Consider the following 12003-nt stretch of genomic DNA (forward strand, 5'->3'; position numbering starts at 1 on the left):
GGTGAGACAGTACAGATGTAAGGACATTCCTTACATGCGCCAGTCCTGATTTGATCCCCAGCACCCTGAGGCTAGGATTAGGCTTTGAGCACTGGTAAATGTGACCCCAAACAAAACAATAAAACAGTCCTGTACCAGGGCCCAAAATGTTCTATGGTAAAGCACTTGGTGTGGACTAAGGTTGGGGATGTAGCTCTATTATAGTACTAGGGATGTGGCTCAGTAAAGGTAAAGGTAAAGGCCCTCCCGTTGATCGTCGATTTGCTCGAGCGGGCCCAGTAACGTCTCCATTGGAGACTTTGTTGTTACTGTGTCTGGCATATCGAATACTCTCGGTAGCTTGCCGGGCTCTCCGAGAGGGGCGGAGGAATCGAACTTGCGTTGGCCATGTTGGCCGCTTGTAAGGCTCCCTGCCATTCCCCCAATCTACCCCCTTGGCAGACATATCACTTGTGTCACTGTCATCCCGTTGTGCCTCAATTTTCTCAAGCAGGTGCCAGTAACCTCTCTATTCCTCCCAGCCCTGATATTTTAGCAGCCTCTCCTTACTCGTCTTTCCAACAATTGGAGGCTCTTTAGGGGAATGAGACCTGTTATTGTTACTGTTTTTGGCATATTGAATACGCCACAGGGAGCTTGCCAGACTCTGCCCGAGTGGGCGGGATACTCTTGGTAGCTTGCCAGTCTCTCCAAGAGGATATAATTTGTTGCCTAATGTCTGAACCCCATCAAATATGGTGTGGTCACTAGGAAAATGGGTAGGAAGTGTCTTATGGTTTGGAAAGCAGTCTGGAGCATGGCAGCGGTTGGGTAGTGGAGATCGGCTGCCAGGGCTGGGTCCCTTGGGGCAGACATATAACAGATTTATTTCATGTGGCTTGCTCTAACAACATTTAAAGAAATGGTAAATGGAATCATCAGAAGATAAATCAACAAAAGTCAATTTTAGTTACAATAGCTAAAGAAATCATCGATAAGAACTTCACAGAGTTGAGGATTGTGGTACCAAGATCCAGGAGGCCCAGAAGGTTCCAGTGAAAATAGACCCAATCAGGAAGTCTCCGAGATACGTTTTACTCAAAATGATCACTTAATCATTTGACTTCCCGTTAATCGTCGATTTGCTCGAGCAGGCGCCAGTAACGTCTCCATTTTCCCCTGTCGCGTGCTAGTGTAGCCCAATGGCATCTGTTTGCTCTAGGAACACGAAGAGCCTCAAACCGATCGTTCATGATCTTGATGAAGAAGTCTGACCATCTGGTAGGTGGGCGGCCACGCGGTCTTCTGACATCCCGTGGAATCTAGTCGGTAACAGCTCTAGTCCAGCGGTCGTCTCTTATGTGACCAGCCCATCTGATTTTTGACGCTGTGGCAAAATGAGACAGCGTCCCTGATTCTTGATCGTTGATGGAGGTCGGAACTCCGGATTTTTTCTCTCATTTGAGTGAAACGTGATATTCCAAGCATAGCTCTTTCAATTCCTCTTTGGGAGACCCGAATAGTGTTCTCATCCTGTTTGCGTAGGGCCCAGTTCTCTGAGGCATATGTTAATGCAGGAAGAACAGTAGAATCAAAGAGATGTGCCCAGAGCCGGAGGTTCTTCGTCCTTTTAGCTATTTCTTCGACGCTCTTGAAGGCGTTCCAAGCCACTCTCTTCTTCCTGTGCAGCTCGGGTGCCAGGTCATTTGTCACGTTGACTTCTCGACCTAGGTACACATAGCTCTTGCATTTGGAGATGATCGTTCTGTTGCGAGCAAATGGGGCATCAGGAACGAGGCTGTTTCTCATAAACATTATCTTCATAAGATTCAGCTGTAGTCCGACCTTTCCACACTCACGGTCGAAGTTGGCCAGCATTTGTGCCGCTTGGCTAATGTTTGGTGTTATTAAAACAGTGTCATCAGCTGCCAACCATCTATCTTCATTCCCATTCCTTTCCATTCCAGTCGTCGCATGATGTTCTCGAGGGTGGCACTGAAGAGTTTTGGTGAAATGGTATCACCCTGCCGAACCCCTCTCGACATCAATGATTACTTCTTTGTAGAATGGTGAGATCCTGGTAGTGAATCCGCAATACAGCTCATGGAGGATCCTGATATATTGAGTTTGAATAGTTTGATTGGCTAGGGCTTCAATGACCGCGTCAGTCTCAACAGAATCAAAGGCCTTCTTTAAATCAATGAACGTTAGACAGAGCGGCATCTTGAACTCCCGAGAAACCTCAATGAGCTTGGTTATCGTGTGGATATGGTCGATGGTGCTGAATCCTTTGCGGAACCCGGCTTGCTCGCATGCTTCTCCCTCATCTAGTGTTCTGCCAATTCTATTCAGGATGACTCGAGTGAACAACTTGTAGATGACAGACAATAGGCAGATCAGGCGATAGTTGCCAATGTCATGAATGTCTCCCTTCTTGTACAGTAGTACAGTCCTGCTGGTTTTCCATTGGGACCGAACCTTGCATTCAGATAGGTAGTGTGTGAAGAGCCGAGCCAGCGTATTGATGAGTATTGACGGCAGGTTCTTCAGGTGTTCAGGTCTGACCTTGTCTGGGCCGGGTGCTGTTCATTTCTTTACTGACGAAATGGCTTGTCAGATTTTGGAAGGGAGAACATTGGGAACGACATATCCATCCTGTGGAATTTGGTATGTCGGCAGGTGGACATGGCTATCAAAGAGATTTGAGTAGAAGTCATGAATAATCTTCTCCATTGCCCTTCTGGAAGATGTGATAGATCCATCAGGACATCAGAGGGCAGTCATCTTGGTCTTGTAGTTGGCGAAGGACAGGCGGGCGTTAAGAATACTCAAAATGACAAAATCTAAAGATAGAGGCAATAGTGAAAGCAACAAAATCAAAAAAGAAAGTTATGGCAATATTCCCCAAATAAAAAATATTTAGTAAAAGAGTAATATCCATGGCTAGAGAAAACAGGGGTTAGGAGGAATGGTTGGAATTAACCAAGTGTGTGTGGGCGAAGGGAAGGTAAGATAGAGAAGAGAACAATATGACAATAATGGCTGGGAATGATCACACTGGACAGGAAAAGGGATATTCAGAGGCCTAGAGTGATAATACAGCAATTAGGGTGTTTGCCTTGCACGTGGTCAGCCTGGGTTTGATCCCTAGCATTCTGTATGGTCCCCTGAACACCACCAGGAGTAATTCCTGAGTGCCGAGCCAGTAGTAACCGCTGAGCATCGCCAAAAGACCAAAAATAATAATAATAAAAAAGACGAAGCTATTCAAAAAGGGGGGAGGGGAGATATTCGGATAATCATAATCCTGATAGCCTTTCAGTGTCTGTATTGCAAACTACAGTGCCCAAAAGGAGAAAGAGAGGAGACACAGAAAGGAGAGAGAGAGAGAGAGAGAGAGAGAGAGAGAGAGAGAGACTTGGGACACTGGTGCTGGAAAATGTACAACTGGTAGAGGATGGGTGTTGGAACATGTATGACTGAGACCTAATCATGAACAGTGTTGTAAGAGTCTATCTCACAGTGATTCAATAAAAAAAGTTTTTAAAAAAGGAAGTTACAAAGGAAAGTCCTTAAGATAAATAGTGAAGGGCTGGAGTGATACCACAACGGGTAGGGCATTTGCCTTGCACGCGGCCAACCTGGGTTTGATTCCCAGTATCCCATATGGTCCCCCGAGCACTGCCAGGAGCGATTCCTGAATGCATGAGCCAGGAGTAACCCCTGTGCATCACTGGGTGTGACCCAAAAAGCAAATAAATAAATAAAATATATATGTATGTATATATATATATACATACATATTTACACATACATACAGCAGATCTACCAAATGAGACTATAAGCCAGAAGAATATGGAAAGAACAAACTGACCACCTCACCAAGAATACTTTATCGAGCTAGATTATCATTCAGATTTGAAGGAACTATACAGAGCTTCATGGATAGGCAACAGCTTAGGGTCATAGCCTTGGAACCAGTTTAGTAAGAAGCATTAAAAAAATTTGGGGGCTGGAACGATATTACAGAGAGCAGGGCGTTTACCTTGAACTCGGCCGACCCGGGTTTGATTCCTAGCATCCCATGTGGTCCCCTGAGCACCACCAGGAGTAATTTCTGAGTGCAAAGCCAGGAGTAAACCCTGTGTACTGCTGAGTGTGACCCCAAAAAGAAAAAGAAAGATTCTTCAAAGGACAGGAGATACCCCACCATGTGGCACTAAATATGGCACTTATTAATGGTACATATTGTTGTCCTCTGCTAGATTAAGAAAGGTTAAAAAATATAGCAATTAATCATTACATTACATTTGATTTATTTTCTAATACATTTAAGTTTTTTGGACCAAGTAATATAAAATAATTTTATTTGCCTGCCAAGAGAGCAAAGAAAGAAAAAAAAAAAGAAGCAGCTTCCTCATTTATGACAGGGAAGATATGATTATTTCCACAATAAGGTTCAAGTACAAAATAATATTTAATGCTATACATTTTAGATGCCAGAGTTGAAAACCTAGTTGTGTAAATGAGAATAGGCAGTATATTATGTTAAATTATTTGAATTTTCTTATTTACATAGGTTAAAATCATAGCAATTAATATTTTAACTTTTGATTTTTCTTCATTTAAAAGAATTTTCTGTTTGCCTGCTACCTTGAAGTAAAAGCCCTAAAAATGCCCACTTGTTTGGACTTAGAAGATGATCTGGATAAATGATAAAAATTAAGAAAGACATTTTGGTAAGTAAAACAATCTTACATGAAAGTGGATAAAGCTGTACCAAAATTGTAGAGAAAGTTACATCTAGCATTTTGCCAAAAAAGACAGTATTTTGGTCAATTTAAGGCCATAGCAACATATTTAATGAAGCTTAAATTCGGTAAATTTGAATACCTCAATTCCTATAGAGTTAAGATAGTCATCTCTCAGGGCTGGAGCGATAGTACAGTGGGTAAGGTGCTTGCTTTGCACGCAGCTGACCCAGGTTCAGTCAATCCCCAGCATTCCATATGGAACCACCAGGGGTGATCACTTGGGTATGACTGGATTGTCAGATAATGCAGAATTGAAAACTGGTCTTTAATTCCTAAGCTACTGGAAGAAAAGGTGATCTTTAATACACACAGTCTTTCATAGGCAATATAATTGAAAAATGTGATTTTTCTATATCTGAAAGTAAAGTAATTTTGTTCTGTCCAGACACAGGTCTCTGTAAACATGTATTAATAAACACTTCTTTTCTTTTCTTTCTGAGATGGGGGACCATGTGGTGCTGGAGGTCTATAGGTTATATTTTGTTAATTGTACAGTTATAATACTCTTTCGTATTCTTTTCAAAGGTTTTCTTATTTTCCACTTGGCGTATGCTTCCAGAATAATATTCACCATGGTTTTGGATGACCTTCCAAACTTAGAAGACATCTATACCTCCTTGTGTTCATCGACAGTGGAAGACTCAGAGATGGATTTTGACTCTGGACTAGAAGATGATGATTCAAAAAGTGATAATATTTTGGAGGATTCTACAATTTTCGTGGCCTTCAAAGGAAATATAGATGATATCGACTTCAAATGGAAATTGGACACAATATTGGAGAATGTACCCAATTTATTAAATATGGGTAATCTGCTTTTCTTTCCTTATTGTTATTCTTATTGATGTGCTTTCCTTATAGTTACTTGGATTTTGCAAAGTAAAACTTCCCTATACTGGCTTAAAAGACTTATTTTAAGTGAGAAGTTACATTTTTTAGGACTTTTTTTTTTAATGCAGAAAATCTGTTTGGGGAGCTAGTATAGTGGGTTAGGTGCTTGCCTTGTACACAGCATACCCAGGTTCAAACCCCAATGCCACATAGAATAACCCTAGCCTCACTATCGATCCCTGAGCACAGAGTCCGGAGTATTCCCTGAGCACCACTAGGGATGATCTAAAAACCAAAGAAAAGGAAAAAAACAAAAAAGAATAAAGAAAATGTGTTATGTTTCTCTTAATTAAGAAACTGACTAATGTATTATATAACATAGTAGTCCATAATCTGCTCCTTTTTTTGTTTTTCTATTTCCCATTAGTGAAATATGACTTTTACCACATGTGGTGATTGGAATTGAATCGAGTTCAGCCATATATGCAAGGCAAGAATCTTGCCTGCCGTACTCTCTCTCTTTGGCTCCAGTTGTTTGGTTTTTTTTTTTTTTTTGGTTTTTTTTTTTAGTATAAAGAGCAAGGGATATTTAACCTTTCAGAAAGGTTAAGTAAGTTGTTCACAGTCACTCAGGTCCTGAGTATTAAAGCTGAAATTTGATTTGGTGTCTACCTAATAATGAAGCCTAAGCTCTTGTCAGTTACTACAAGGTGATAGTCTAACGTGTATTTTCTGTTGTTCATTCTGTTGTTCATTCTGTGTCTTCTGGTGGTTAAGGTTATTATTGTTTTCTTTATTTCACAATAAAGAATCCAGCAAACTAAAGGTACAAAAGGTGGAGCCCTGGAACAGTGTGCGTGTGACATTCAACATCCCCCGGGAAGCAGCGGAGCGGCTCCGGATCCTGGCTCAGAGCAACAACCAGCAGCTCCGGGATCTGGGGATTCTCTCCGTTCAGATTGAAGGTCTTTTACTTTGTCATGCACCCATTTGGACCAGAATCTTAACAGTAGAAACATAGCATGATTATCTGTCCTGCATGGTCTGTTCCTCTGCTATTATGTTTTAGGATGCTAAATAACTCAGAACCGCTGCTGTATATATTGCATCACCTTATGATAATAAGGGATCATGGCTGTGACTGGTCTTGATGCCTCAGCATCCATAACATTAGACTCTAGTCTCTTGAATTGATATTAAAGTTTCTCAGACTTGGATTTTATTTTTTTAAAAGCACTATGTAATTACACCACTTCTGCACCGCTGATTAATTCCAAGCATCCCTGTGGTACCTGCTCCAAAAAGAAGAAAATCTCATTTCTGTTGCTGCTTTTCACCAAATTAGCCTTATATATATTTCTTTATTCATCTAGGAGGCGTTGTAGGATTACAGAGTGTTTTAAAAAAAGCAAATCAATTCCTTGATGAGGAAGTCCTGCATAATACTGTTGTAGCAATGTTAATCTTCAGATATTTTGCCAGAGTGGTCTTTCTAAAATGAGTTACACACACCTGCACACATAAGCCCTCCTATGACTGGGCCTGGCTGTGCAGAGTAAAGAACAGACTCCAAACCTTGACTCGTACCTTCTCATCCAGCTTATCTTAATAACTTTCCTCTGATCCCTGTTCCATCTTCTCAGTTCTCTTTTGGTTCCTTGAATATGAAATTATTCCTCTTGCCCAGCTCCTTCACATTGGTGTTTTCTCTATATGAAAGGATGTCCTCTACCATATCCCCTCACCTTAGTTAAACCTACTCAGCCTTCAAGTATCAAATCTTGAGGATATACTTTCTGAACTCCGTGACTAACTGAACTCCTTTGTTATGTCCTCTCACAGAAGTCTGTTTTTTTCCTCTCATGCTATTAATCTCACACTTTCCTTAGTACAGTTACTTGATTTTTAATTTTTTTTAAATTCCCCCAGAAGAGATCATGTCAGGTTTTCTTTACTACTGTATCTCTGCTTGGCTGGTACATGTTAGTAAAAACGTTGAATGAAAGTATGGGAAGTATACATTTGATAGCACCAATATGTTTCAGCATTCAGAATACAATGATAAATAAAATATCGTACTTGCTGTTTTGAATTCAAAAGGAGTTCATGACCATTGTGAGGGAGAAAGATCTCTTGAGAGAGCTAAGGACTAAGTGTGGGGAGGATCTGTCTTTGGAGGCCAACTGAACCAGAGCTCTGTCTTTATCACTTATTTTGATATAAAGATGGTGCCTACCAATTTCAGCCTTCCCTTTCATTAGTGGGCTAAAGTCTTCTGACCCTGTGCTTCCTTAAACACAAGTACTCCTAAAAAAAACTCACCAGGAGAGGTCAACATTTTGTAAAGAAGGGAAATATATTTTGTGTGATCTAGCGTATTGGTTTTGCTATACTCCACAATGGACAGCACCAACAAAAATCAAAAATGATTTTATCTTATCTTAAAAATAAGATAAATTTTGTCATATGATAGGCAAAGAACTGAGCAATACAGGATATGGCCCACCCCCCCCACACCGCCCCCAAAAGAAAGAAAGAAAGAAAGAAAGAAAGAAAGAAAGCTAGCTAGCTAGCTATTAGGGGCCAAAGAGCTAGCATAAGGGTTAAGGTATTTTCTTACAGCCACAGACTAGCTATCCTTTTATCTGCCCACAAGGTGGTGCTTTCTTCCAGAATAAGAAAGAATTGAATTCTTTGGATTTAGAATTGGGTTATTAAACTCTGGAAGCATCCCAAAACTTGTTTTCAAAATCTTTTAATGAGCAGACCAGGTAAAATTTAAATGACTTTTAAATTTAGGATCTACTTATGTTTCTAGTGATAATTATCTACCGTGCTATTACAGATAGTAGGCTATTTTAGATAGCAGGCTATTGTAGATATTGTAGAGGAGCAAATGAGATTAAATGTTATAAGCATTCAAAACTCTAACATATCTCAGAAGTAAAGTAGAGTAATAGCAATAGAATTCTTACAAGTTTGTTTATTGGATAAGTTTATATTGTATTTATGTGTTTATCAAAGTGCAGTGGTGTTTTGCTCACAAATCTTAGTGTCTCCATGCCATCATATGTGATTTCTTTGTAAGTCTGCTCATATCCCTACTTACTGTTATAGATTATTAAAAGATAAGGATTTTGAGATTTTCTAAGGACATTCTCTCTTATATACACATTTGTGCACACACAGGTATACTTTCATACACATCCATGCTGAGCTGTTTGAAAATATTTAGTTTCACTCTTTATACTTAATGCTATACATCATTAGTGCTTCTCAATCAGTTGTATTATGATAATTGCTTTATCCTATACTGCATGTAACTAAACCTGTTTAAATATGATTGAAGACCCATATTGTTTTTTCATGGTGGTAAACTTTATTTAAACACACACACAAACACAGAAAGCAGAAACTCTTGTATACATGTTTTTATACAAAATTTCACTTTATTGTCATAATATCTTTTATATATTTTGTCATTTTCAGGGGAAGGTGCTATCAACCTAGCTTTGGCTCAGAACCGAAATCAAGATGTGAGAATGAATGGACCCATGGGAGCGGGAAATTCTGTTAGGATGGAGGCAGGATTTCCCATGGCAGGTGGTCCAGGTGAGATCTCCTTCTCTTACCTGACATTTTACTAGTTTCCTATTTTGCCAACATGAAATTATCGGGGGGCGGGGGGCTGGAGCAATGGCACAGTGGGTAGGGCATTTGCCTTGCACGTGGCCGACACGGGTTCGATTCCCAGCATCCCATATGGTCCCCTGAGCATCGCCAGGGGTAATTCCTGAGTGCAGAGCCAGGAGTGACCCCTGTGCATTGCTGGGTATGACCCAAAAAAGGCAAAAAAAAAATTGTCTGGATTTTGAAAAGTAGATAGGCAGGATTCCTGGTTCTGTTTACTGTCTCAAGAAAGCAAAACCTAAATTTAGAGTCAACAGAGCATGAACTGTATCTATAAGTCTTTGCAGTCTTTGGATCTCAGTGCTGAAATGTAGTTGAGTACTGAACCACTCAGCGGGTATTTATTGATTTCCTATTGTCTGATAGACCTATACTAGCTGTTAGAAATGAAGTAATGGGGGGCTGGAGTGATAGCACAGCAGGTAGGGCGTTTGCTATGCACATGGCCCAACCCGGGTTTGATTCCCTGCATCCCATATGGTCTCTCGAGCATGGCCAGGAGTAATTCCTGAGTGCATGAATCAGTAGTAACCCCTGGGCATCACTGGGTGTGGCCCAAAAAGCAAAAAACAAAAACAAAAAACACAAGAAATGAAAAAATGTTTTCTTGCATTCATTTTTTTGGTTTGGGGGCCATACCTAACATGCTCAGGGCTTACTCCTGGCTCTGTGCTCAGGAATTACTCCTGGCTAGTCTCAAGAGGACCATATGGGGTGTTACGAATCAAACGAGTGTTGTCTGCATCCAAGACAAGTTTCCTGCCTGCTGTACTATCATTCTGACCCCAGAAAAAATGTTCTCTACCTCAAGGATGAGCATGATATATAGAGAATGTACAATGTTCACTTATTCTGAGATCAGGAGCTGAGCACTCTTAAGTACTTATGCAAAATCTGTAGAAATACATGAGAAATATGTTTTATGTATTCACAATATGAGAGTTATAAATTATTTGCTTACTTTCCTAGCAATCCTGAAATACCTTCTTTAGAAAATGAACTCAGTAGTTTGTGAATCACAGAATTTTAGGATTGAAATAATTTTCTCATCTAAAACTGAGGAGCTCCAGTGTTCACAGAGAGAAAGTAGTTTGTCTAAGGTTAAGTTGTAGTGGGCTGTTGTCACATGACTAACACCCAGTGTAATGGTCTTTTCACTACACTAGTGGTTTCCAGACTTTTTCTGCTTGAGAACCTTTTTTTTTCTTCAAATAAACCCAAAAAATAGAGCCGCTGTAGTTAAAGCAGAGTAAATACCTGAAAATATACCTAGTCATTCACCTCCCCACTTAACATAGTAGCTTTTGAGGAAATTCACCAGAGTGGAAAACTGCTTTTTAAAGCTATTATTTTTAAATGGTGGTCTTTGGAATCAGTACTGGGGTTTTATCCTGGCATTACATTTATTGCTTACTGCTAAGTACATACTGTATCTCTCAAGCAAAAGTCTTTTCAACTCTAAAATGAGGAACAGGTGAAGGAGATTCACTTAGCAATATGCTCAGGGACCAGTCCTGGTGATTGTAAGTTGTAGAGTAAATTGTATGGTACTGTTAGTGAACATACACACATACACTCTTTAAGAATTTGAGCTTTTCTAAAAAAAAATAAATTGAGCTTTGCTGGAAATAAGAAACTGTAATCTAAGAGCAGGTGTTCTAAGCACTTCTTTACTGTCTAATTATCATCTTCTCAAAAATGCAGTAGTGTTCATTAAAATAGAACAATTGTGTACACATGAACATTTTTCTTATTGCTCTCTTCAGCTACATAAAACAACTAAAACTGCTGGGGGAAAATTTTATTTTTATTGGGGTTGAAGAGATAGTAGAGTTGGTAGGGCACTTGGTTTGCATACAGCAGATCCAGGTTCAATCCCTGGCATCACATATATGTCCCCTGAGCCCATCAGGAGTAATCCCTGAGTTCAGAGCCAGGAGTAAGCCCTGAGCACTGCTAGGTATGGCCCTCCCCCCCCAAAAAAATTGTTGCAAAACGGAACTTATGAAAAAGGTATGAAAAGGATGGCAAAAATAGGAGATGCTAAGTTAGATAGCAATAAACAAATGAGGAGATACAGAAATAACCAAAGGTTTTGAGGGGTTTTGTTTTGTTTTGGCTTTAAGTTTGAATCACTAGGAAGGAATAACATTTGAAACTTTGCCTTGGATTCACATAAAATGAAAAGTAGGTTATAAAATCTTCACCCTTTGACACAGGGAAAGGAATAAAAAACTTGTTACTGTTGACCTAAGCTCTCATTGTGGTTATATATGGTGGTTGTGGAATTGTCTTCTCAGTCCTTTACATGTTGGATATTGAATATACTATACAACTAGCTTAGAGTGATCAAGGTAAGGCATTAAATGTTTTAGACTAGTAATACTTAATTGGAGTTCTGGAGGGACAGTCTCAAGTCACTACAGATTTCTTATAGCTAAATAAAGCCTGTTATAAATGAACTTATATTTCAGATTTGTAAAATTCAGGATTATACTTCCTCCAGAATTCTAGGTAACAGCAATATCAAGATGTTTAGAATGATTGATGCAAATCCTAAGAGAAAAGACACTGTTAAAGAGAATTGGAGGAGAAGTGAACTAATAGAAACCAAACAATTATTAAAGTAAATAGCTTATTCAGTAAATTAGACACAGTGTAACTGGAAGATGAATTTGAGAAAATTCCA

General features: G+C 39.6%; 1 protein-coding gene across 5 annotated transcripts in view; it reads left to right on the plus strand.

Annotated features, from left to right (window-relative positions):
- NCOA6 (nuclear receptor coactivator 6) overlaps positions 1-12003 on the plus strand; it is an 84167-nt gene that overhangs the window by 21091 nt on the left and 51073 nt on the right. For 4 of the 5 annotated variants that reach the window (XM_056122135.1, XM_056122137.1, XM_056122138.1 and 1 more), the window contains exons 3-6: positions 4612-4718; positions 5319-5600; positions 6434-6589; positions 9114-9236. In XM_056122135.1, coding sequence (XP_055978110.1) covers positions 5366-5600; positions 6434-6589; positions 9114-9236 — 514 coding nt within the window. In that variant the 5' untranslated portion in view covers positions 4612-4718; positions 5319-5365. Of the gene's footprint in view, positions 1-4603; positions 4719-5318; positions 5601-6433; positions 6590-9113; positions 9237-12003 lie in introns of those variants that run through there. The other variant, XM_056122136.1, reaches the window with a different exon arrangement.

This window comes from Sorex fumeus, unplaced genomic scaffold (assembly GCF_029834395.1).
Source record: "Sorex fumeus unplaced genomic scaffold, SorFum_2.1 ptg000044l, whole genome shotgun sequence".
Taxonomy (NCBI): Eukaryota; Metazoa; Chordata; class Mammalia; order Eulipotyphla; family Soricidae; genus Sorex; species Sorex fumeus.